Source organism: Phocoena sinus, chromosome 13 (genome assembly GCF_008692025.1).
Source record: "Phocoena sinus isolate mPhoSin1 chromosome 13, mPhoSin1.pri, whole genome shotgun sequence".
Classification (NCBI taxonomy): domain Eukaryota; kingdom Metazoa; phylum Chordata; class Mammalia; order Artiodactyla; family Phocoenidae; genus Phocoena; species Phocoena sinus.
This window is the reverse complement of record NC_045775.1, coordinates 60,541,230-60,568,904: the sequence shown is the minus strand read 5'-3', so window position 1 is coordinate 60,568,904 and position 27,675 is coordinate 60,541,230. Positions and strand designations below refer to the sequence as shown.

Here is a 27,675-nt window from a genome sequence, read left to right as displayed (position 1 = left end):
TTATTCTCCTCATTATGGGTCTGGTTTTTCTTCCTCTCTGCACACCTGGTAATTTTTTTTTTTTTTTGCGGTACGCGGGCCTCTCGCCGTCGCGGCCTCTCCTGCCGCGGAGCACAGGCTCCGGACGCGCAGGCTCAGCGGCCATGGTCCACGGGCCCAGCCGCTCCGCAGCATGTGGGATCCTCCCGTACTGGGGCACGAACCCGCGTCCCCTGCATCGGCAGGTGGACTCTCAACCGCTGCGCCACCAGAGAAGCCCCCTGGTAATTTTTGATTAGATTCCGGACATTATGAATTTTTCCTTTTCGGACACTGGATAGTTTTGCATATTTGTGAATCTTCTTTACTTTATTCTGGGGGTGCAGTAAGGTTACTGGGTAACAGGTCCTTTCAGATTTAGCTCTTACGGATTGTGAGGCAGGTCCAGAGAAGTGCCCAGTCTAGGGCTAGGAATCCTCTACAGCTGAGACAAGGCCTTCCTGAGAACTCTACCCCGTGCCCTGTGAATTACAGTTTTTCCGTCTGGCTGATGGAAACAGGCACTATTCCAGGCTTTGTGTGAACGCCCACACTACTCCTTCTAATTCTCTTGCACGGTCCTCTCCCTGGCCTCGTGTGCTTCTCTCACACACATGCATGATTAGTCCTCTTCTGGAAGCTGCAGGGGCCCCTCTTCAGGTCTCAGGAGCTCTGTATCTGAGCAGCTCTCTTCTCTTGGGTGCTCTGTCCTATGTACTCTGGCTGCCTCAGTCTCCCCAGACTCTCAGCTCTGTCTCTTCAACCCAGGGAGTCTGCCTGGCTCTGCCTGTTCTTCCTCCCTGTGCTGTGGAAACTCTCAAGAGAGTAAACTGGGGCGATCTTAGGGCTCACTTCACTTGTTTCCTTCATCTCACAGATCACATCCTTCATTGCCTGATGTACAGTGTTTTAAAGACCATTGTTTCCTGAATGTTCTCCACCCCTCTCCCCCCTCCACCAGGCGGGAGAGTAAACATTATCTCTGTTACCCTGTCTTGGCCAGCAGTAGAAGACTTCATTCAACCACTTTAGTTTTGAACTGGGCCAAGCCAAATTCCTGGATGGCTAAAGTCACCATTAGAAGATCCCGGTCCATCTCAGTGGATTTGGGCCCAGCCCCTGTTCCCAGGGTCACACAGTAAAGGCATTGTCCTCTGCAACCAGCTAGGTGTGGTTGGTATCACAGATATGTGATAGGTCTGGTTCATGGTCCCACTATGGAGACCTTAAGGATACAGCCAGGGCCAACACTGGCAGGAAACCATCTCTCTGCTTAATAATGAGGCATCTTCTTGGTCTTGGTGAGGGGTTCCCAGAACATGGGCTTCTGGATAGAGTTGCTTCCTAGTTTCTATGTCCTCCATCAAGACATGTTTGCCCCAGGGCTCAGGTATCACTGTCAGAAGACAATAAACACTTGGCCGCAGGAGCTCTGGAACACTTATTGGCCCAGAAAATTCTTTGGTTCCAGCCAGGAGGGTTCAGGATGTGAGCAGCTTCAAGGCTGTGGAGCCTGGGGGACACCTGGAGGCCAGGCTAGGCCATGGCTGGTGTACACATGCTGGGCTCCTGGTTCAGTCACCACTCAATGCCCTGCCCATGAGGGGCTGTCAAGTTGCACTCACAGTTTTTTTTAAAAAAAGAAAACCATTAACTTGAATCTAATCATGAGGAAACAATCTGACACACCCAGAATTGGGGGCATTCACCCAGAATTGGGGGCATTCTATAAGCGACTGGCCTGGACTTCCTACAATGTCAATGGCATGAAAGATAAAAAGAGGTGTGTGTGAGTGTCCGTGGAGGTGGTGAGGCTGTTGTAGGTTACAGGAAACTACAGAGCCATGACAGTCAAACACAATGTACCAACCTTAATTGGATCTTAGAGTCGGGAACCCACCAGCTACAAGGGACTTATTTTTTAAGAGGACATTTATGTACAGCTTAGATATTGCAACCATGTTAAATTCCTTGGGTGTGGCAATGATATTATGATTATGGAGAGAATGTCCTTGTTTTTAGGATATAAATGCTGAAATATTAAATAATACTAGAAAGCTGCAATTTACTTTCAAATGGTTCAGCAAGGAGAAAATATATATACATACATACATACATATGTATACATATATACAATTGCAAGTGCAAAAGGCCGGAGGAAGAAACAGGTTTGGCATATTTCCAAACATAAAGAGGGCGGGGGGAATGAATGGTGAGAGATGAGAATGCAGAGACAGGTGCCAGATCTTGAAGGGTTTTGTTAAAGATGATAAAGATTTTTTATTTTCTTTTAAGGGTAATGAGAATCAAGGAAGAATCCCTTTGAAGCAAGGGACTTGGTCAGATTTATGTGTTTTTTTTTGTTGTTTTTTTTGCGGTACGCGGGCCTCTCACTGTTGTGGCCTCTCCCGTTGCGGAGCACAGGCTCCGGACGCGCAGGCTCAGCGGCCATGGCTCACGGGCCTAGCCGCTCCGTGGCATGTGGGATCTTCCTGGACTGGGGCACGAACCCGCGTCCCCTGCATCTGCAGGCGGACTCTCAACCACTGCGCCACCAGGGAAGCCCCCAGATTTATGTTTTAAAATCCCATGATGCAGCTTATTTCTTCCCATATACCCGGCAAATGTCCCCAGGCCCCTGGAGTTGCTACACCCATGGAAAGGATTTTTATTCCTTGTAGCATGTAGCTGTTCCCCCACCCGTCTCTCTGGTGGCCAAACATGGGGCCTTTGTGGTCCCTGTGGTTCTTGTCCCTGGGAAAGTACCCAGGAACCAGGGGGTTTCCCTGTCAGTCACTGTCTCCTGAGAAGGTGACCATACATCACACCAAGAAAAGGGAACCCTGCCCACATCAGGCAGTTATGGTTGTGGAGGCAGCCAGGTCTCCTGTGGCCAGGGAAGAGGAATGGTTCGTTCTGGAATTTACAGAGAGAACTTACAACAAGCAATAGGACTTTCTTGGTGGAAATCGGTATAAATGGACAAATAAGTTCTTGGAATAGAGGATCTCCAAGAGGAACAGGGACTCGTTTCTTCCATTTTATACTGAGTCTTTGCATCTTTTCCCCACTCTGAGTCTCCCTGATGGCATTTGACAGTACCCCTGACATTCTGTCCCAAACCTACATCGGAATCTCCTCCTCTCCTTCCTGGAGAGCAAGCTTGGAAAAAAACACATAATTGGATAGATTGGGGCCACAGTTGGAAAATACTACTTGTCCCTTAGTGATGTGCTGGCATTTGGACCTTATTGGCTCTCAAGAGCCTATTGTGTGCATATCTTCCCAACTCTGCATTCAGTGACATCAGGACGGTAACTTGAAATTGGCTAATGTAGGGATATTTACACAATGGAAATTAGCAAATGTTACAAGAGGGTTCCCCTCTAGAACCAGAGGACCAGTTGTTAAACATCTATGAGCACATCACTGCGTATTCCATTTGCTTGAAATTCTCTTTTACCCTTATTTTCCCCCATATTGAGGTTTCTCAGCACTTTCTTTTTCTCCTGGACTAGTGAACTTAACCTTGAGAATAGGTTTAACCTTGAGCATGGTGCTCATAAAAAAGATCTTGTAAGCTTAAGGAGAAAATATTCCCTCTCGTAAAACTAGAGGAAAGCAGACCTATTTAAAGTGAGTTCTGATAAAGAGGTATATTGAGAATATTCACAAAGAGCATTAGTTTTATTCTCCTGCCAGTGGGAAGACTTGTTGAAAGTGCATAATCCTGCTCTGTTTTCATATAACAAAGGAGTCTTTTAAGATGCCTGGACTTTAGAGATTGTTATGTACTGTGAAGTGTGGCCTTTAACCCTTAAAAGTCCATAATTCTGATTGGTTGTCACTCAATAGTTTGATGCCCTGATAACAATATTTACACTGATATATATATATATTTTCTGAGTGCATAACTTGCAAGTTTTTAAGTTGGTCCAGAAAAGAGCCTTTGGCATTTCCTTGCCTACCTCCATGCATGCTAAATTCCTTATTCAAAGGGTCTGAGAGCATATGAAATTTACGGGATCGCTTTGGATCATAGGGCTACTATGCAGTATGTGGTCTCAGGGCTGCCTGTCCATTTCCTCGTCTTTGATGAATTTCCTCGTCTTTGATGAATTTCCTGTTTCATTCTCCTCTATGCTATTGTAAATACTCGGTCTGCCTTTCAGTTCCCCGTATGCAGTTACAAGCAGATAACTCTTTCTTAGTTCCAGCAAATGATCTTTTCCTCCTACTTCATCAAACAACCATAAAAGAGTGAGAGATAAATAGTCACAGAGAACCTTACAGACGGTTTCCTAGGAGCTGACTAGCTAACCAAACCCACTTCCACCCAACCGAAATGAAAAGAACAACATGAATAAAAGCAGCCAAAAGTCGCACCAGCAGCGCTGAGACAAGGAATGCCAAGAACTTTGAAAAATGGTATCTGGAGGCAACAATCTGGACTCTAAAGTTGAATGAGATTATATAACCCAAGATGATTCTACTGGGGAGTGATGATAGGGCAAAAGGAAGCCACACAACATTCTGAAAAATTTTATTAATCCTTCCACACCTATACCAAACCCATTATCCAGTCCTGTGAATTCTGTTCCTAGATATATCTGGAATCCTCTCAATTTCTCTGTATATCCATATTTTTAATATAAAGGAAAGTTACTCATGTGGATTATTTTTGTCCACATGATTATTGAACTCTCTTATCAATGTAGATAAATCTTCCAGATGATTCTTTCATATTTCATAGGTAAAAAAAAAATGTCATATGCAAATAATAACTTTGTCTTCTCTTAAAAAAATGTTGGGACTTACATTAAAACTGAAAAATGTTGACTGACAGATATAAAGGAAATAGAGAAACTTCATGTGCATCTAGGTATGAAGACTATTTTTTTTTTGTGGTGCGCGGGCCTCTCACTGTTGTGGCCTCTCCCGTTGAGGAGCACAGGCTCCGGACGCGCAGGCTCAGCGGCCATGGCTCACGGGCCCAGCCGCTCCGCGGCATGTGGGATCTTCCCGGAGCAGGGCACGAACCCATGTCCCCTGCATCGGCAGGCGGACTCTCAACCACTGCGCCACCAGGGAAGCCCTGAAGACTATTTTTGTTTTTTGTTTTGTTTTTTGTCTTTGCGGTATGCGGGCCTCTCACTGTTGTGGCCTCTCCTGTCGCGGAGCACAGGCTCCGGACGCGCAGGCTCAGCAGCCATGGCTCACGGGCCCAGCCTCTCCATGGCATGTGGGATCTTCCTGGACCGGGGCACAAACCCGTGTCCCCTGCATCGGCAGGCGGACTCTCAACCACTGCGCCACCTGGGAAGCCCCCTGAAGACTATTTTTAAGGACACCAAATCTTCCCAAATTATTTTACAGCTTTACTAAAATTACTGAATTTACTAAAATTGAGCTTTACTTACATTATTTATTTATTTTTGGCTGCGTTGAGTCTTTGTTGCTGCACGCGGGCTTTCTCTAGTTGTGGCAAGCGGGGCCTACTCTTCGTTGCGGTGCGCGGGCTTCTCATTGCGGTGGTTTCTCTTGTTGTGGAACACGGGCTCTATCTAGGCACACGGGCTTCAGTAGCTGTGGCAGGCAGGCTCAGTAGTGGTGGCGCACGGGTTTAGCTGCCCTGCGGCATGCAGGATCTTCCCCCACCAGAGATCGAACCTGTGTCCCCTGTATTGGCTGGCGGATTCTTAACCACTGTGCCACCAGGGAAGTACACACTTTTTTTTTTTTTACTTACACTCTTGATAGGACTTTGTTTTTGTAACTCGCCAAAAGTTAATTTGAAAGAGCAAGTTAAGGATGGCTAAGAAAATTTTAATTAATAAAAAGGTTAAAGAAGGGGACCTGTCATATTTTAAGATATTTTGTAAAGCAGTTATTAGTTTGGTAATATTGACAGAATTCAAAGATGACTGAAACAAAATAGACTCTTAACAGACGCCAGAATAAAACACTTTATAAACGTCAAACAAAGGAAACATCTGAAATTAATGTGGAAGGTACAGATTGTTCAACGGAATGGTGCTGAAATTCTCTGCTTAGCATGGACACCTGTGAAGGGGCTGATGCGTCTTTGTGAGATTAAACTGGGAAGGTGGCAAGACTTCAGAGCAAACTAGAACTTGGTAATCTGAGGAAACTGCAGTCTCTCTGAATCTTCCTTTCATGGCTTTAGGCCGGGGTTTCTCAGAGTGAGAAGTGTCATCCATCATGTAAGCATAGAAGAAAAGCAGTAATGGAAACCTCTGATATAAACAATGTTAAACAGCTTTTCTATTTTTTTATGCTGCACGGCTTGTGGGATACTAGTTCTCCGACCAGGGATCAAACTCAGGCCGTCGGCAGTGAAAGCACGGAGTCCTACTCCCTGGACCACCAGGGAATTCCCTAAACAGCTTTTCTTAACGTAGGATGTCTCAGAATCTTTAATAAGCTCACAGTTACCATGAATCTCTAAAAAGGCACACAGCATGGAATATTTACCAAACTTATTTAATCTTGGAACCCTTTTTGGGCAGAGCATATTTCTGGACTAGTGTCCCATGCAACACACTTTGGGAAAACCGTGTCAGTCAATAGGAAAGGAGCTATCTTGGTGGATATGTCACTCAGGGTTCTTGATTGGAATTACAAGCCCATGTCTGCATAATTTAAGCATAAAAAGAATTTATTGGGAAGGGAACCCCTTGCTCTCAGACTCAATGGGAAGACTTGGAAAATGGGGCAGGATCAAGGAAGGTTGGCCATCAGAGAAGACTCCAGAGATGTCCCTTATAGAACCTCCGATATCTCTGAGACTGTGCATTACTGTCTCAGTCACACAGTGGTGGCATCTGATTCACTCTGGTGAGAAGTTCTGGGCGTGTTTTTGATTTTCTGGGCACGTGTTCTGTGTTCCATGTGCGTGACCGACAGGCGGTAGGCCACTCAAGGCCCCGTGCACACACTTGCAACCCTAGGGCACTTAGGCTACCGAGTCTTGAGGTTTGTTTTTTGGCCACAAGGTGGCTCACTTCTCTTTTCCATTTCTGGTTCAAGACTCTTAACTCTGGACCAATGCTGCCAGACATTTTCATTCAACAATCAGCCTGCACTCCAGCACGCCAGCCAGCTCCGTTGTGGCGACCCACAGCCCCAGTGTCTTGGGACTGGACATACCAAGATGACCAATACGCGGTCCTACACAAACAGCCTTAGAGCATCTCTATGAAGGCACCTCATGGGTTGATTATAACAATCTCAGACTTCTAGAAGTTTGGGCTTTTAAGGAATCACTTAGCTTTTTTTGGTGATTTTTTTTTTTCCTACTGTTAGATGAGAGGAACTATTTGGATTTGAGGTTAGTGATAATGAACCAGGTTATGACCTAGATTCATTTTGTATACCTAATCATTATGCTGAGGGTTTGGAAAAGGTGTTTATTCCTCATGGACTAATTATGGACAGGACTGAATGGCTTGCTTGAGATGTGATGAAGGAAATGGGAGGACATCACATCGTGGCCCTCTGTGTGCTCAAGGGGGGCTATAAATTCCTTGTTGACCTGCTGGATTACATCAAAGTCCTGAACAGAAATAGTGATAGATCCATTCCTATGACTGTAGACTTTATCAGACTGAAAAGCTACTGTAATGACCAGCCAACATAAAAGTAATTGGTGGAGATGATCTCTTAACTTTCACTGGAAAAGATGTCTTGATTGTTGAAGATATAACTGACACTGGCAAAACAATGCAAACCTTGCTTTCCTTGGTCAAGCAGCGTAATCCAAAGATGGTCAAGGTTGCAAACTTGCTGGTGAAAAGGACCCCTCGAAGTGTCGGATATAGGCTGACTTTGTTGGATTTGAAATTCCAGACAAGTTTGTTGTAGGATATGCTCTTGACTATAATGAATACTTCAGGGATTTGAATCATGTTTTTGTCATTAGAGAAACTGGAAAAGCAAAATACGAAGCCTAAGATGAGAGGTCAAGTTTGGAAACATCTGGAGTCCCATTGAAATCACCAGTAAAGTTGTCAAATGTTCTAGGTCTGTGGCCAGCTGCTTAGTAGAGCTTGTTGCATGTACTTTCTAAGAATTTTATCTGTTTTGTATTTTAGCAATGTCAGTTGTTGCATTCCAGAACTCTTTATTTGCTCTGAGCCTAGTCTATAGGCTCAGTTCCCTTTGGGTGGATTGTTGTTTGACGCGTGAATGAAAAATCTCTTAAACCACACCACTATTGAATGAAAATATTGAAATTGTATCTGTAAGAAACATTTAAAGAAAAGAATATATTAGTTTTTTAGTCGGTATTTTAATTTTTGTATATTCAGGAAAGAAGTGATTGAATATTGTTACTTAGACCACTATGTGTTTAGAAAAGTAAGAAGCAGTCAGTTTCATATCAGTGACAGCACTTAGAGGTATCATTATGTCAGATAAACCAGATGTCCTGGAGTTATTTTAGTAGGTTTCAGTAGTATTAACTGTATTTTCCTGCTTGTTCTGATTATTTCTGGTGAATCTTTGTCAATGGTTCCTTTTAAATACAGATCAGTATGTTCCAGAAATGTACCACCTTTTGAATTCTTCAATGTAAAAATCCTTAAAGTCTGTCTCTTTAAAAGAACAAACAAACGAACAAAAACACCCAAGCATCTAGACTGGGCAACTCTTTGTTTTTTAAGTCTATTTCCCTTCCTTCTTTCTTTCTTTCTTTTTCTTTCTTTCTTTCTTTCTTTCTTTCTTTCTTTCTTTCTTTCTTTCTTTCTTTCTTTCTTCTTTCTTTCATGTTTTTATCGAAGTAAGTTGCTCTACAATGTAATATAAATTATGATTCACGATATTTAAAGGTTATACTCCATTTATAGTTATTATAAATTATCGTCTATATCCCCCAGATGTACAATATATCCTTGTAGCTTATTTTATACCTAACAGTTTGTCCCTCTTAAGCTCCTACCCCTGTATTGCCTCTCCCCTCTCCCCACTGGTAACCACTAGTTTGTTCTCTATATCTGTGAGTCTGCTTCTTTCTTGTCATATTCCCTAGTTGGTTGCATTTTTTAGATTCCACATATAAGTGATAACATACAGTATTTCAGCCTGGGCAACTCTTGTTATGTGGGACTTAGCAAGATGTTTCCGCATAGCGTTATCTTACTTGACTTGAACTGGCATAGGCGATGGAGGGGTCCCCTGATCACCCACCCAACTGGGGTGTGGCAGAGCCAGAATGCCATCCCAGGACTCATGGGTGTCCACTGGATGGGTGGTTTTCAAACCTGGATGCATGTGACTCACCTCAAGAATTAACAAAGATACTGATGCCTGAGCCCCAACCCATACCAATTACGTCAGAATCTCTGGGGGTAGGGTGCTGCATCTTTACAAACATGCTCTGAGGGTGAGGACCACCGCAATAGGTCTTAGACACGTAGCTCTCCTTCTCCTCCACGCCTTCCCAGGGAAGGGAGCTCTGGGCAAGGGCAGTGTGAGCACGTAATTCTCCTGTAGTTAAGAGTCAGATATATTATGAGAAACAGATCTATTTGCAGGAAATGAAAACATGTTCCTATATCTCTGTACTATGTTTTAAATAAAGGCAGCTTGGAAAAATGTCATGTATTACACCATTTCAAACTATATCTTTCTTTTGTTGCTGCTTTAGGCTTAATCAGGGATATATTTTATTTTTCTTACGTGCAAGATGCCAAGAATTATCCAGAGAGAATTGCACTCCCCTACAGGGCAGGAACCATGGTCCTTCTGTTCAAGGCTGAGTTCTCAGCATCCAGCACGGAGCTTGGCACACAGAGGGCACTTGATAAATTACACTGGATGGATAAATGGATGCTTGAGTGGATGCATGAGAGACAAGACCATCCACTTCTCTGGGGATATTCCCATTTGAAATATGATGGAAGACACTCATTGTAAGTGTCTAGATCAAAGCAGCAGCTGCAGGGACATCTCTAGAGAGCCAGCAGGAGGCAAATGAAAGTTTAAAGTTCTATTAGGGAGACTGACCCAGCTAAAGGGCCAGCTGGAGAGCTTAGTGGGGGAAAGAAGTTTGGAACATTAGCAAGATGGGAAAAGAAACTAAAAGCGAACGACTGCAGGTGAGAGCAGTTATCTCATTTACTTTCTGAAAAGAGCAAAGTGGAATTGTTTGGAAAAGACACCTGTAGTTAAGGTTGAAAAAGCAAGTTGGAGAGAACCATCCACATCCTCGGTGTATAAAGTGAACGGAGTTATGATTCATCAGAACGTGGACATATGTTGGGATTTTATAATTTCTTGGCTTAATGATTTTAGTTCGTGGAGGACAAATGCCCCCTTGTGGTATTGGAGATATTGTCACGGGATTTTGGGTTTTTGGAGGTCCTGTTCTTTTCTGTGGGTTTGGGCACAGGTTTGAGTAGTACATGCAGCACAAAAAAGTCCCATTAAGACAGAACTGGACACTTGCTGGGTTTTACTTACTCTGGGCACTGGGAACTTGACTCCAATGGCCAAGCAGAATCTATGAGGTCAAGGACTAAATGATTATTATACAAGTTATTTATGCATTATGCATGGAAGTGAAAGGTCAGCTCTCATTCCACATCCCCCCAGTTCTCTGGGAGAGGTCCCTGGACAGGAGCAGTGGGAAATATGGATGAATGAATTATAAAATATGTGCCATGGTTATGCTGCTGTCATTGTCTCAGTTCTTCAGTTCCTCTTTGCTGACTAGTTAACTAGTGCTAACTAGTATCTAGTTAACTAGTGGTAACTCCTAACCAGTGTGGTGAAGGGGACAGTTTCAATTCTGGGGATTCTCTTCTGCGTGTCCCATGACATCCTTTCCACACAAAGGCTGAGGCTGCACCCATTTTCACCTCTTGTCCTTTCTCTGTTCATGGCCGTAACTGGCGGCTCTCCATCGTAGCTAAGTCTTTTTGTGTGTTTTCTTAGCACATGACAATGGTTTAATATGCTTAATATTTCAAGCATGCTTACAAATGAAGACAATCATAATAATAAACTCCATCCACAAAGGACAATAACACACGTCAGAGAAAACATGTGAAGTCTTCAGTAATCTCACTAGCTATCAAGAAAATGCAATATAAAAATTGGCTATAATATGGGTACAACAGTGGTACATCCCACTGTTGACGAGGGTCCAGGAGAAATGATTTGTTCTATTATATACAAACCTTTCTAGAGCATAATTGTCCAAACTTATCACAAAATCTATTTTTTTAAAAAAAAATACATGTTTTGGTCCAGCAAGTATGCTTATAGGAATTTATCCTAAGGAAATAATCATGGATACAACACAGAGATATTACTGAAAGATATTCATTGTGAGGTTGTTTATAGTGATGAGGAACTGAAAGCATCCTAATTGTTTACTAATAAAGAATTGGTTACATAAATTGTTATAGCTATATAATACGATAGAATACTAGGGCTCCATTAGAAGTAATAATATAGACTTTTTTATGGGAAAGAAAATAGTCAACAATAATTTATGTAATCAGTATATTTAGCATGGTGAATCACATCCAAACCATATGTATTTTATTTTTTTTACAGTTGTCATATATTCTTTTTTTATTGATTCACAATGTTGTGTTAGTTTCAGGTGTACAGCAAGGTGATTCAGTTATACATATATAGATATTTTTCAGCTTCTTTTCAATATAAGTCATTACAAGATACTGAATATAGTTCCCTGCACTATACAGTAGGTCCTTGTTGTTTATGCAGCCAAGTTTTGGATGAGCCTGAGAAGAAAGCCTGGGGGCGTAGGTGGTGATTCTTGCCCCATGTTGGATCTGTGGTCTCTAGAGCTCTGGGGACTTCTAACGGTTAACTAGCCTACAGTAAGTGGTTTACTGAATGAGTGGGACTAGTTAGACAGTAACTTTATGATTGCCCTTCAAACTTGCTTTCGTTTCTTGTTCTTTTTCACCCTGGATGGAACCTCAGGCAGGTGTTATAGCTTTTCTAGTCACATTAATATAATCAAAAAATCGAGTCAAAAAGTCACAAAAGGGCAAATGCCCATCAGATTTGAGTTTCTCCCCTTCCCCAGTATGAGATGTTGCGGGGAGGGCTTGGCTTTTATCTTGTTCCCTTCCTTTCTCTCTTCTTCATTCTACCCACCCCACTCCTAAATTGTAGCTTGCTACAGGTGTCAGAAAGGTCTTCCTTGATGGGAACAGTTGAAATCTGGTATGCATGCTTCTGGATGCAGCATATTGTAAATGTCAATTCATTTTCCTTGACATGTATTTGGGGGGGTTTCAGGAGACCTGCATTGCCCAGGTCTCTCAATGGCCTTCCTCTTGCACAGGCTGTCTGCTTATGGCCTGACCTCAGCGCCTGCTTTCTGTGGTCCTGCCCCACACTCATCCAGGTGGTCCATATTGGCTCAGTCCCTCTCAATCAATTAAGAAGAGTTTCCTACAGGGAGAGGGTGCAGGGCAGGGGGCGGGGGTGGAAGGGAACGGAGGTAGGTCTGGTCCATTGACACACAGTTTTTCCCCATCAAACTCTGGAAGAGATTTCATCTTTATATTTTGCTTTTCTTCCCCACTCTGCTGTCCCAACGCAGTAGTTAGCTAAAGCTTCTTGCCTTAGATTTTCTCCACTTCTTCTTTTTTTAAAAAAATTTTATTTATTTTTGGTTGCATTGGGTCTTCGTTGCTGCACATAGGCTTTCTCTAGTTGCAGCGAGCGGGTGCTACTCCTTGTTGCAGTGTTTGGGCTTCTCATTGCTGGTTCTTCTCGTTGCAGAGCATGGGCTCTAGGCGCATGGGTTTCAGTAGTTGCACATGCGGGCTCAGTAGTTGTGGCACGTGGGCCCTAGAGCGCGCGGGGTTCAGTAGTTGCGGTGTGGGCTCTAGAGCACAGGCTCAGTAGTTATGGCCCACGGGCTTAGTTGCTCTGCGGCATTTGGTATCTTCATGCACCAGGGCTCGAACCCATGTCCCCTGCATTGGCAGATGGATTCTTAACCAGTGTGCCACCAGGGAAGTCCCTCCCTTTCTTTTAAAATAGATTATTTTTTAGAGCAGTTTTAGGCTTACAGCAAAATTGAGCAGAAAGTATGGAGCGTTCTCACATACTCCCTGCCTCTAGAGGGCGCCCCCAGCCTGTTCCACTCTCAACACACCCCACCGGAGTGGTGCATTTGTTACAATCGATGAGCCTGCTCGACACATCGTTATCACTCAAAGCCCATAGTTCACATTAGTGTGAGCTCCTGTTGTCGTACATTTTATGGGTTTTGACAAATGTGTAATGACATGTATCCACTATTACTGTATCACACAGAGTAGTTTCACTGCCCTAAAAATCCTGTGCTTCACCTATTCATCCCTCCCTCCCCCATAACCCCTGGCAACCACTGATCTTTTTACTGTATCCATAGTTTTGTCTTTTCCAGAATACCATAGAATTGGAACCATACAGTATGTAGCCTTTTCAGATTGGCTTCTTTCACTTAATGATACACGTTTAAGTTTCCTCCCTGTCCTTTCATGGCTTGATGGCTCATTTCTTTTTATTTTTTGAATCCAAGGATAAATTGATTTTATTAAAAAAAATTTTTATTGAAGTACAGTTGATTTACAATGTGTATTAGTTTCAAGTATACAGCAAAGAGATATATATTCTTTTGCAGATTCTTTTCCATTATAGGTTATTACAAGATATTGAACATAATTCCTTGTACTATATACTAGGTCCTTGTTGTTTGTCTCTTTTATAGTAGTATGTGTCTGTTAATCCCAAGCTCCTAATTTATCCCTCCCCCACCTTCCCCCTTTGGTAACCGTAAATTTGTTTTCTATGTCTGTGAAAATAACAGACAGAAATTTTTTTTTTTTTGCAGTACGCAGGCCTCTCACTGTTGTGGCCTCTCCCGTTGCGGAGCACAGGCTCCGGACGCGCAGGCTCAGCGGCCATGGCTCACGGGCCCAGCCGCTCCGCGGCATGTGGGATCTTCCTGGACCGGGGCACGAACCCGTGTCCCCTGAATCGGCAGGCAGACTCTCAACCACTGTGCCACCAGGGAAGCCCCAGACTGAAATTTTTGTTTTGTAAATAAGTTCATTTATATCATAATTTTAGATTCCACATGTAAACGATATCATATGATATTTGTCTTTGTCTGACTGCTTAGTGTGATAATCTCTAGGTCCATCCATGTTGCTGCAAATGGCATTATTTCATTCTTTTTTATGGCTAGTATTCCAGTGTGTATATATACGTGTGTGTGTATGCATATATATGTGTACATATAAATATACCACATCTTCTTTATCCATTCATCTGTCAATGTACATTTAGGTTACTTCCATGTCTTGGCTACTGTAAATAGTGCTTCTATGAATATTGAGGTGCATGTATCTTTTTGAATTAGAGTTTTCATCTTTTCCGGGTATATGCCCAGGAGTGGAATTGCTGGATCGTATGGTAACTGTATTTTTAGTTTTTTAAGGAACCTCCATACTGTTCTCCACAGTGGCTGCACCAGTTTACATTCCCACGAACAGTGTAGGATGGTCCCCTTTTCTCCACACCCTCTCCAACATTTGTTATTTGTAGACTTTTTAACAATGGCCATTCTGACCGGTGTAAGGTGGTACCTCTTCGTAGTTTTGATTTGCATTTCTCTAATAATTAGTGATGTTGAACATCTTTTTATGTGCCTGTTGACCATTTTGTTATGTCTTCTCTGGAGAAATGTCTGTTTAGGTCTTCTGCCCATTTTTTGATTGGGTTGTTTGTTTTTTTGATATTGAGCTGTATGAGGCATTTTTGTATTTTGGAAATTAATCCCTGTTGGTCACATCATATGCAAATATTTTCTCCCATTCCATAGGTTGTCTTTTCATTTTGTTTATGGTTTCCTTTGCTGTGCAAAAGCTTTTAAGTTTGATTAGGTTCCATTTGTCTATTTTTGCTTTTACTTCATTACTCTAGGAGACGGATCTAAAAAAAAATTGCTGCAATTTATGTCAAAGAGTATTTTGCCTGTGTTTTCCTCTAGGAGTTTTATAGTACCCGGCCTTACATTTAGGTCTTCACTCCATTTTGAGTTCATTTTTGTATATGGTGTTAGAGAATGTTCTAATTTCATTCTTTACATGTAGCCAGGACAAATTTATTTTTATGAAAAGATTTGAGAACTCTTTATTTTTTATTTTTATTTTTTGCGGTACACGGGCCTCTCACTGTTGTGGCCTCTCCCGCTGCGGAGCACAGGCTCCGGATGCGCAGGCTCAGCAGCCATGGCTCACGGGCCCAGCCGCTCCGCGGCATGTGGGATCTTCCCAGACTGGGGCACGAACCCACGTCCCCTGCATCGGCAGGCGGACTCTCAACCACTGCGCCACCAGGGAAGCTCTCTACACATTTTTTTTAACCAAGTTGATTTTGTTATTGGTGTTGAGTTGTATAAGTTCTCTATGTTTTTTGGATATTAACCCCGTATCAGATATATCATTTGCAGATGGTTGGTTGTCTTTTCATTTTGTTGATGGTTTCCTTTGCTGTGCAGAAGATTTTTAGTTTGATGTAGTTCCATTTGCTTATTTTTGCTTTTGTTTCCCTTGCCTGAGGAGACATATCCAGAAAGATATTGCTAAGACTGATGTCAAAAAGAGTGTACTGCCTATGTTTTCTTCTAGGAGTTTTATGGCTTACATTCAAGTCTTTAATCCACTTTGGGTTGAGTTTTATGTATAGTGTGAGATAGTGGTCTAGTTTCATTTTTTTTTGCATGTGGCTGTCCAGTTTCCCCAACATCATTTATTGAAGAGACTATTCTTTCTCTTGTATGTTCTTTGCTTGTCTGTATAAATTAATTGCCCATATATGTGTGGGTTTATTTCTGGGCTCTCAATTCTGTTTCACTGACCTATATATCTGTTTTTCTTTCAGTACCATTATAGCTCATTTCTTTTTAGTGTTGAATAATATTCCATTGTTTAGAAGTAACACAGTTTGTTTATCCTACTATTTATTTTTTTTTTAATTTTATAAAAAAACTTCTGGCTGCATTGGGTCTTCGTTGCTGCTTGTAGGCCTTGTCTAGTTGCAGCGAGCGGGGGCCACTCTTCATTACGGTGCATGGGCTTCTCACTGCGGTGGCCTCTCCTGTTGTAGAACATGGGCTCTAGGCACGTGGGCCTCAGCAGTTGCAGCACACAGGCTCAGTGGCTGCGGCATGTGGGCCCTAGAGCATGCCAGCTTCAGTAGTTGCAGCGTGTGGGCTCAGTAGTTGGGGCGTTCAGGCTCAGTTGTTCCGAGGCATGTAGGATCTTACCAGACCAGGGATTGAACCCATGTCCCCTGCATTGGCAGGCGGACTCTCAACCACTGTGCCACCAGGGAAGTCCCATCCTACTATTTATTTATTATCACCTACTGAAGGCCTTAGACCTTTCATTCATGTGTCAAGTACCAGACTGTTTATCTCTCAAACTTCAGGGATATATACCAAAATTTCTACTAAGGTTACCCTAACTTAATACGGTGAGGAAGTGTGGTAGGTACAATAATGGCCACAAAGATGTCCACATCGTAATCCCAGAACCTGGAAGTACATTAAGTTACATGGCAAAGTGGAATTAAGGCTGCTAGTAAGCTGGCTTTAAGAATTCCCTGATGATCCAGTGGTTAGGACTTGGTGCTTTCACTGCCGAGGGTGTGGGTTCAGTCCCAGGTCAGAGAACTGAGATCCCACAAGCCTTGTGACACAGCTAAATAAATAAATAAGCTGGCTTTAAGATACAGAAACTATCCTGGATTATCTGGGTGGGCCCAATGTAAGAGGCCTTAAAAGTGGAAGCAGGAGGCAGAAGACTCAATGTCAGAGTAATGGGTTGTGTTAAAAACCCAACCTGTGGACACTGGCTCTGAGCCAAGCAAAGTGGGGGGTGAGGAGGGGGCGTAGTTTCCCAAAGGAGGAGGACTCTTCGTATCACAAATGGAGATGGGAATGATGCTGGGGAAAAGACACAGGAGTTGTCCCATTCAATACTTATATAAATATATACACAGTTATAGTTAGGTATAGCTTTGGATATAGACGTAAATACATATATACGTACATGTAGATAGGAAGAATGAACTGTGTGTACAGCTTTTTTTTTCTGTATGGTAGATAGTTTTTTTTTTCTTTTCACTCACCTGGATTTTTTTCTGTAATGAATATCATTAATAAAGAAATAAAAGATACAAAAGGAAACTATGCATACTTTTCCCAAGAGCCCTGTGTTACTTTCCTGCCGTGAATTTGCCCTCTCACTAAGGACACAGGCAAGGGCTCTCTGACCCGGATAGTTCAGAGCAGCCTCCTCTACCTGGCACACAGTGATCCTTCCATGCAGCCAGGAGGCTCCCCCATATCCATACCACATTATTTATGATTGCACCTGACGTAACTGCCTGTTCACTGAGGTCTAGCCCATTGTCACTGTGCCAGAGAAACATTGCCCTCACACAATGTTCTAAAAAAGAGGAACCATTCCCAGGGTCAAGGGAGAGCTGAGGAGGCCCTCTGTGGTCTTGGGAAAGTCTTCCCTTCTCCCTGGGATGATGGATGCCGTGTTTTCCCAAGAGAAGCACTGTTTCTGAGGGCAGGGTCCATGGTTTTCTTTCTCTTTGCAGCTGGTACAGAGCAGGCATTCTAGAGGAAAGGATGGATGAAGGGCCCCACCTACCATTTCTTTCTTCTTGGTTTCTCTGCCCTATCCCCTGTTCCCAGAGCACACATCCAGAGGGGGGCATGGAATCCTTTGGTTATCTGGGCTCTGCTGGTCAAATACCACATCACATTATATACAGGAGTCCCCTATGAATCAGTCTGACCAGCTGTCGTAACTGTCTCCTTTCTCATCTCATTCTCCCCTCCCCTCCATTCCTCCCAGCCTCCTCCAACCCCTCTCCCTGGTTTGTTGTCTACTTTAGTTTCCTCTATGCCTTGGATGGAGGGACTCAGATCACCACTCCTTGGAGATGACCCTCAGCACTGCTGGGGCATTTCAAACAGCCCGGGTCTCTTTTCCACTCCCATTGATTATGCCTATGGTCTACCTCCAAGCATAAGGAGAGTCCCAACCAGAGAAGGGGAGAGTGGCCAAACTGTTTCCTTCCTCCATCCTTATCCAGAGGAGGCCTTAGAACCCCAGGAGCATGGCAGTGGGGCAACAGCAAAATAAGCACTGACTTCCCTCTCTCTCATCACAGCAGTGATTTTTGGTCACTCTAGATCTGGCCCAAAGTTCCTCCTCTGTTTGGAGGAGCGGGGATCTCCTAAATGTCTGGGAGAATTGCCCTCCTTCCTGTCTGGAAAGTGAGGCTGAGGCACCCACCTTCCACTTGGTCTTTTCTGGGAGACTGCTCAGGAAATACCTGCGGATAAGCATGGCCAGAGGAAAATAGCTCATGACCCACGTCTTCCCTGCAAAGTGGGAAATGAAACTCCTCATGGTCGGGACTTTTACAGAAACCATCTCTGAAACCCCAGAGGGCCCAGAGGATTGCGGTTGCTTCTTGCCTATCTTCCTCATGCTGGATCAGCCTTTTGTCCAGCTATCAGCGGAACGCCTACCTGAAGCCTCCATTTCCATCACTTGGAGTAAATGCCCCCCAAGCCCAGTCCCATCTTATGCAGTGAGTCCCGTCCCAGCTTGGCGAGGCTTCCAGATTCTTTCCTGGGACCACTGGGAGGGCACATGGGCATTCTACCAATCACTCATGCTACATAACAGCAGAGGTTGGGGAAAGTCAACTTTTCAACAGAGAGGGAAGGGGACAGACATTCCAAGGTCTTATGTGGCAGCTGCTCTCCCTCAAATGCCTCAGGAGGAGACCAGGACCCCAGTGGTACTTTCTACCAAGAATCCAAAGTAACTTGGATTCTTCTCCATCCCCAGGCCCTGGGACGTGGATATGAGGCCAGGAACCAGGAGCAGAAGGGCTGACGTGATCCTGGGATTAGGCTGGGTAACAAGCATGAGAGCCCAGAAACAGAACATTCTGACTCCTTCTGAGCCCTGGTAGAACCAAGGCTCTTCAGCTAGGTGAGCGGCTTTAAGAGAACAGGCGTGGTTATAAATGTTCAGAGACTGGCAGTGAATTAGGAGTGAGGCCTTCAGCTTGTGGGATTAGCTAACGTCAAAGCTTAGAGCAGACAGCAGGCCTGGACGTTATGTGGGTAGGGAGGAAATGAGACAGGATGAAAGGAACACCATCCTTGTGATCCAGCTTCCTTCCCAACACTTGGAAAGGGTGGTGTGGAGTCCTCTCCGGTTTCCCTCAACCAGTCAGAGAAACAGCTCTAGTCTGAGGCCTATTCAGTCTGGAGAGGGGAGCAGCAATGGGTCTGTAATCACAATGAACTGGTCAGAGAGGGAGCTGGGATCCTCTCAAATATCAAAACAGTAGAAGCCTCTGCAAGTAAAGGTAGCTATCTCCTTGGCCCTGATCATTTAGCCTCCAACCTTGGTCCCTGACACCAACCTGTCATCCAGCTCCACTGGCTCAGGGTCAGCGAAGCCCGGTCAGGTTTCTAGTCCTGTGGCCAGAGTTGTTATGCATTTTTGGGTAAGGTTTAAAACCACACTTGCCTCATGCCTTTACTATGTGAATGAATGAGAACTGCTGGAGGCCATAGAAAGATGCAGTAGCTTCCAGAAGACAGATTCCAGTCCACAGGCTGGAATCTCAGAGTTGAAATATTTGTTTAGAATCTGTTATATACCAGGTTTCTCAGATGTGGCAGATTTCTTCAAAGTGTCAGAAGCTTCCCAGGAGAAAACTTAGTCCCTCATGGAGCCCCAAATCAGCTCCTCCCTGCCCTGAGCGTCTCCCATGAATGAAAGAGCAGCTCCTGGTCTGATATTGCTGGGCCTCCCACATTGTCAGAGACCCTCACAAATGCAGGAAGCAGAGAGGAGAAGCCAAATCGTACATTTACAGTTTGAATCTCCAAGCCCCATTTTATAGAGGGATATTCTATCATCTAAGATGCCCTAAACAGAAGTAGAATATTTTATTGCAGTGGTCTGCTTACTGGTCTCCCTGCTTCCAGACTCCCCACACCCTGATCTCTGCCCCTCACCACGATCAGACGGATTTTTCTTCAGTGTTCCTGTCCTTGTCTCTCTCCTGCCTAAAGTCCTTCACTGGCTCCACATCACCTATAAGCCAGAGTTCAAGCTCTTTAACACGACCCAAAAGGATCTTTATGATCTGACCCCAGGTGCCTCCTTAGCCCAAGCCCTCCCTGCTCAGGTCATATATTGATACTCTATACTCCAACAGTGCCAAACTACCTATAATTTGCCAGGCACTCCATACTTTCCAATATGCTAATCCCTCTACCCGGAACTTCTTAAAATTACTTCAGTCTCTGTACTTCCCTTGAACTGTGCATATTCTTCTATCGTTATGCTTACCACCCTGTATTGTAATTTATTTGCTCAGGTCTGTCTTTCTTACCAGATGGTGAGCCCTTTGAGTACAAGGACTGTGAGTTCTTCAGCTTTGTGTCTCAGTCCTAGCACAGTGCCTGGTATCTAGAAGGCATTCAATATGTATTTGTGGGGTGAATGGATGGCAGGATGGAAGATGGATGAGAGCCGTCTTAGAAAAAGCTTAGCCTGAGGACAAGGTAGTTAAAGTGCCCATGTAATAGACCCCCTGGAGAAGATGACAAATGGCCTCTTCCTGAAAGCTCAGGCCCTTGAGGAGAGAACTGAGCTGTAGCCTAGGTGCTTAAGCCAGGAATGGGGAACTTTGGGATAACACAATGACTTCTGGGGGTCACTTCCCTTTTCCTCTAGATAAAAGGACTTTGGGGAGAGAGCTGGCCGGGGGCACCTGTGCCAGGAGGGTTACGGTGCAGAATCTGCTCAGGGCTCTGTGCCCAAACCCACAGTTTGCTGGTCCAACGAACGCTCTCCTCTTCTTCCTGCAGAGCCTCCTCCCAAGAGGCGTCCATCTGGTTCTGGGAAGACTTCTCACAGTCCGTGCTGCAGTCATCTTCCTGATGCTGGTCCCGGTCGCCTCCGTCCTGCTGCAGGCCATTCTCTGTAAGTCCTCAGCTTCCACCTGGGCTCCATCCTTCCCCACGGCCAGTCGGCTCCCTCTCTCCCCCGCTCTCTGGTGGTCTCTCCTGCCTCTGGCTTTTTCATTTGTTTTGTTTCCCCTCTTTCCACGTGCAGTCAGAGGGTCCCCTCCCACCTCCACACCGCCGCCGTCCCCCGTAAGATCAGCTTCCTTTCCAGTTCCGGGGAGATTTTCCCGACAGGGATCAGCACGCTTGTGCTCTAGGACACGCTCTTTTGTCCCCAAGAAATGTTCGCCCATCTCCATCCTGTGTCATTCCCTCCTTCCTCTCTGAGTTTCATGTCCCTTTGATCGAGAGCCTTGTGGGTGGCCCCCAACAGTGAGCATGATGTTTCCTGACCCCACAGGGAATGGTGTCCCAACTGCATCCTCAGCCCCAACTGACTAGATGGAGAACCTGGCCAACAGGTTAGGGCTAGGGTTAGGGTTAGGGTTAGGGATCACTGCCCACCCCCCACCACAGGACCGCTTCTCTTCACTCTCCTGCTCCCCCAAAGGTCATGTCAAGGGAGACTTCCTACTTCTTCATTGGATGTGTGATGTACCTTTCTCCCTCTCTGGCTTTGCCAAGCCTCATGGCCTCTGCTTCTTCTGCCTCTCATTAGGTCTCCAGAAAGCAGGTGGAGGGAACATCTGCACTCTCCCTTCAAGGCCTCGGGACATATTTGGTCTTGGACTTGGAGGGTCTGAGCAGGGTCTCCTCTGCTTTGAGCCCACTTGGCTTATTTTTGGTTTCCTCTATGGCACCTAAGCCTGTGGCCTGAACAGAGTGTGACAGGGGGTGGGACAAGGGAAGAGAAGAAGTGGTTTCGTAATTCTCCCTTTTTGTATTCTCTGGAGAAGAGGTCATCTCCAGATTAGAAGTCTGCATAGGCTCTCCCTTCCATAGCCACGAGGGGCTTATGGGTAGTCATAAGCCGTGCGGCCCAGAGGGACATGGGAAGTATGACAAAGGGGTGTTTGAAGGCATCCCTTTACCAAATGCGCCGTGAACATGCAAAGAAAATTTAGAACTGGATTCTAACCCCCTCTTCTGCTTACCCGTGAGAGCCTCTAACAGAGAGCCCGTGTTTTGTCGATCTTTGCATGATCTGCCTCTCCCAGAGTTCCTGGTGCACGGAAGGTGCCCATCGCGTGTTTGTTGAATGAATACATTATGAATGAGTGGAGGGTAGGCAACTGCTCCTTGGGTTGGGTCCTTGGGAAGCTTGAGCCCATCCCTTCCCTCCCCTTCCTTTTATTACCCTGGCAGCAGCCCCACTCCAGTCCCTGGGGATCCCCTTGGCTGACCTCTTGACTGTCTCATATCCAGATCCTTGGTTTTGGGCACAGTATCGGATGTCAAGACCAATGCCCAGTTGCTGAAAGGTCGTGTGGACAACATCAGCACCCTGAGTTCTGAAATAAAGAGGAATAGAGGTGGCGTGGCGGCAGCTGGCATTCAGGTCCAGATGGTGAGTGCCAGCCTGGATCGTATGCGTTCTCAGATCCGGAGGTTGGAAACCAGCGTGAAGGAAGCCAATGCACGGCTGCAGATACTAATGAGTAGTTGGGAAGAAGTCGATAAGTTCAATGCCCAAATCCCGGAGCTAAAAAGAGATTTGGATAAAGCCCGTGCTTTAAATGCAAAGGTCCGGGGACTCCAGAGAGGTTTGGAGAATGTCAGCCAGTTGTTCCAACAGCAAAGTAAGTGACTCAGAAAAGAACGTTGCCAGTTGACCAGTGGCCCGTGGGACCTTGCCACTCTTAGGCATGACATCACTGGGCTGGTGTGTGTGAAGGGAAGGGAGAGAGGAGCAGGGCAGCCATGGCTGGAAAGTTAAGAAGAGAGGGCTCAGCACTGGGTTTGGGGAGGGCTTAGGGGCTGTTCAGGAGAGAAGACACTAGGGACCAGCCAGGGTTCCTACACCAAGGCATAGAATATGAAGGCATTAGGGAGTCTCTTTGTCCTGATCCAAAGCCAGCCATTTTCCATTAGTCTCTACCTAGAGCCCAGGGGCTCAGACACTTGTGATGGCCAATGGAAAATTACTCCTCCTCACAGGAGAGACAGATTCTTGATTCAGCCTCTCTCGCTCTCCCCTCTCTGAGCCCAGAGACTCTACAAATCTCAGTCAGACTTTCAGGATCTGAGGGAATGTCCCCAAGCTCCTACACAAGGACCCAAAGACCCCCAGAGCCCAGCCCCATTCACTCTGTCTCTGGGATCCCACTCAAGTATCCCTACCTAGCCAGCACCAGAGAAAACAGGAACACCAGAGTACATATTTCACTCTTGTTCTCTAGATGACATCCTACAGATGGTTTCTCAAGGGTGGAAGTACTTCAGGGGGAACTTCTATTACTCTTCTCAAGTCACAAGGACCTGGTACAGTGCCCAGCAGTTCTGCTTGTCCAGGGATTCACACTTGACCTCAGTGACCTCAGAGAGTGAACAGGTGAGTGCTGTCCTGTGGGCTCTAGGAAGGGGGTGTACTGGTAGCTGTATCAGGCAGGATGGGCAAGATTACGCTGCAGTGACAAAAATCCCCAAATAGCGGTAATTCTTCAGAATTACTTCTCACTTGTACACTGCATGTACAATGAGGGTCAGCAAGGGGTTCTGCTCACTGTGGTTACTCAGGGCTTAGGTCAAAGGAGATTTCATCTCAACATATGTTTCCACAATTGCTGAGGTGAGAAAAGGGAACATGGCACATTGTGTGTTGGCCCTTAAAGCTTCTGCTGGAAGCAACGGACATCACTTCAGCTCACATTTCATTGGCCAAATAAATGAGGCAGTATTTGTAGCTTCAAAGAGGGCAGGGTAGTACAATCTTTCCATGTGCCCAGAAAGTAGAAATATTTGTGAATAGCATTAATGACATTGTCTAACCCAAGAAGTCCCGTACCTGGTGAGGCAGAATATTGAACGAGCTCCTTTCATCTGGAGGTGGGCTAGCAGAGCAGGTGAGATCATGGGCTCTGGAGTCAGAGTCTAGAGTCCTAACCCTGTGTCTGGGGGTTCAGGGGCTGTCACTGAGGATGGGTGAAGAGCACCCAGAGAGACAGATGCTCCAACTCGGAGTCGTGGCAGCACCTCTGCTCATTCTGTCTCTCTGCAGGAGCTTCTCTACAGGACTGCAGGCGGACTTCTCTATTGGATCGGCCTGAGCAAAGCAGGGAGTGAGGGGTACTGGTACTGGGTGGATGATTTGCTGTTCAACAAGGTCCAGAGCGTGAAGTAAGCCCCGAGAACCCTCCTTCCCAGACTGACTTTCTTGGGCCAGGGCCAGGGCATGAAGAGTGGAGTGATAGTTCCTACTGACCACAGGGTTTGTGATTCTTCCCCATCCTTGGGCGGCAGGAGCATTGAACAGAGATCTAGCTGACCTCTGCCACTAATTGGCTGTAAAACTGGGGACAAATTCATGGCCTCTCGGTGCCCTCTGGGGTTTGGCAGCATGGCCGTCCACCCAGACTTGGCAGGGACCTCGTTCTAAGTTTAGGTCTTTGCACTGTGGGTTCCTATAGGGCCTTGAGAGTCGTGGGCTGGTTTGGCCCTGACTTGGGGGGTGATTGCAGGCTTAGAGATTGACAGATCACTGGTCCCCTTCCTCTCAGGCATGGAAAAACTTGAGATGCTATCACCCGGCACCAAAGCTGGAGTTGAAATCTCTCAGTTATTCATTGGAAATATGTTTTTCTTTGTTTTTTTCCTTTCATAGGTTCTGGATTCCAGGTGAGCCCAACAACACTGGGAACAACGAACACTGTGCCGATATAAAGATGTCCTCATTGCAGTCACGGAATGATGCCTCCTGTGACAAGGAATTTCTTTTTATCTGTAAACAACCCTACATGCCATCAGAACCATGTCAGGACTGGCCCCCAAGCTCAAACTTTAAACTCCAATGCTTGTTGAATTCAAGGAAGTGTGGCTCTCTCCTTCATACTCCAGGGTGATTTTGAACTTTAATTTTTCTTGTTTCGAAATTGGCTTGAAGGCATCCGGGAGTCTATCTGCCTTGGCTAGGAGTTCTCTGACCCCACAGAGTCAGCTGAAATGGAAAGGAGATCTTGGGTTGAAGTGGGAGCTGAGGGTGGAGAGGATTAGAACTTCACTAATTCACCCAGTGAGGTGAATCCGAACCTGCAATCTGGGGCAGCACCCTGGGGTGTCCCATCCCTTCAGAGAAGCCTCGTCTTCACTGCATGAAAGTTGCTTCGACCACCCAAGCAATTGTCTGGAGACTGAGACTCAGGGCTTTTCTGGTTGACTCCCCAGAATTCCCAGTTGCCTGCTGAGGTGGCTGTGTTCTCAGTGGGAAGAGCTCAGCTCTTGGTGACCCTGTTCATGCCATGTACCCATGGCCCCCTTCATCCACATCCTCTGAGGTCTGAGACCCTTCCTCCCTGGGACGGGCTTGACTGGTTCAGATCTGGGGCTGACACGGGAATGTGTCTCCTTAGAGCTGGACCAGCGTCCATGCGCTTCTCCCTCCCCCTCACTCGCTAAACTCTGGGACCAGTCTGTCTGCTGAGCCCTTCTGCTTCCCCTCCTCTTTCTTCTGCATCTCCTCTCTCTCCAGAGGGCAGGGGAAGGGGCCTTCAGTGAAGAGGGCACCTCTGAGCTTCATTAGAATAAAATGCTGCCTAGGAAAAGGTCAGTCTCTTTTGTTGTTTTCTTCCCGCGGGTACAGGTGAATGTGCGGGGAAGAACATCTGCTCTCCTGGACATGAAGTTCTGGGGTGTCCTCAGGAAACAGTTGGGGGTTCAAAATAACAGAGAGTAGGAATGTTCCAGCCCCAGAAATGCCATGAAATATGAGTAGTACTGATCTCTGGCTTTTATTGAAGTGCAACAGAGCTAGCACTGCAGTGTCTGCGGTGTCACGACCCTCCTGGTCGTCTTTCCTTCCAGATGTTCATGGACCATCTTTTGTTCTCTGCCTTTGCTCCTGATGGGGAGACACATCAAGTTTCCCACTCTTCACAGAGACCGTGATCACAGACATCGGGTCCAAATCCCCCATCCAGGGGCCGAGGCAGGAATCCAGGCCCGCACCAGACAGGAGAGGAGCAGAGAGGAAGCAGAAAGGGTGCGGTGTGAGTGTGGGGTGGGCTCAGCAGAGCGGCCCTCCCCTCCTTGGGGTCCTAGTTAGGTGTCCTTTATAGGGTCCTGGGGAGGGGACGTTTTCCTTCAGTGACTGTGACCAGCAGCCTGGTGTTCTGGGTGCAAAGGGGTCGGGGCTTAGGTCAGGGGCATTAGGAGGAATCTTGAAGGAACATGGGGCAGTTGGGGTTTTTAAAATATGGTGATGGACGAGGGATGGGCAGTCAGTGATGGCATCCACAAGGGAGCATTTGTAGGCCAGCTCCAGGGACATCTGAGGTCTGAGGGGGCAAGGGCGTCAGGGAAGTGAAGACGGGCAAGTTCACAGGGGTGGATGTGTGGGCATGGAAGGCATCTATGTCTTCCCTAAGAAATTCTTGGTTGTTCCCACTCCTCATAATTCGAAGTAGCAAGTTACGGGAGAATGTTATTTCTTCCCAGTGTCGGCTGTGTGCTCATAGCACAAGCTGATGTAGAAATGAAATACAAGTTGTGGCCTCAGGGCTGCCTCTGGGGAGCTATCCCTTTGTGTGTCCAAACATGACACTGCTCTCCATCTTGCTGTCACGCCTGGCGTGTTAGTCACCACGTCTGGGCTGCCACGCTGAGTAGCATGGGACCCTGCCCCACGCTCTAGCTTCTTCCCTGAGGTGGGCACTTGTCACCAGGGCAGCGGATTCAGAGGCTTGCATTGTAAGGCCTAAAATTTCACTTATTGCCATGATATTTTCTGAGGCTTACAGGGCCTCAAAAGCCTAACTTTGAGTTTCCCAGCTCTCACCAGATATGTCCCCGCACCTGGCCAATTCCCCTTAACTGGACCTGCTGCACTCCACCCAGTCTTCAACCTACTGGGTTCCGCTAACCCGCCAGTCCAGAAACTGTTCAAACAAGCCCATCACCTCCTCCTGCAGAACCAGGGACACACCATCCTCTTGTTGCTGCAAAGCCGGGCTCTCACGGCTCTTGCTGGCTCCCTCTGCTCCTGGGTGTAACCCCCGTGTGGCCCTGCATGGTATGCAGTGTCCTCCTCCAGACTGTGACAGTATGTGACTAGTAAACTGCCGTGAGTATTATCTGCCCAGCGTCAGATGTCATGTGTTTGGCCATCTTGTATTATTTGGGGCAGGAGATGCCTCCCTCACTGACTGAATGCATCCCCTCACAATTCATATGTTAAAACCCTAATCCCCACTGGGATGGTATTAGGAGATGGGGCCTGTAGGAGGTAATTAAGTCACCAGGGTGGAGCCCTCACGATGGGATTCGTGCTCTTATAAGAAGAGACATGAGGGACTTCCCTGGTGGTCCAGTGGGTAAGACTCCATGCTCCCAATGCAGGGGGCTTGGGTTCCATCCGTGGTCAGAGAACTAGATCCCACATGCCACAACGAAGATGCCACGGGCCACAACTAAGACCTGGT

The 27,675-nt window shown here is 46.0% G+C and overlaps 1 protein-coding gene and 1 pseudogene across 1 annotated transcript; both read left to right on the top strand.

Moving 5' to 3' along the window:
• The first annotated feature begins 7,236 nt into the window (after positions 1-7,236).
• On the top strand, positions 7,237-7,991 carry LOC116764459 (annotated as a pseudogene).
• A 2,112-nt stretch (positions 7,992-10,103) lies between these two features.
• CD207 (CD207 molecule) lies at positions 10,104-27,246 on the top strand. The gene is given in 8 exon segments (XM_032652252.1): positions 10,104-10,136; positions 21,005-21,119; positions 22,469-22,477; positions 22,480-22,842; positions 23,443-23,594; positions 24,261-24,379; positions 24,864-25,012; positions 27,092-27,246. Coding segments are annotated over 8 exon segments (1,095 nt in total).
• Positions 27,247-27,675: the final 429 nt, after the last annotated feature.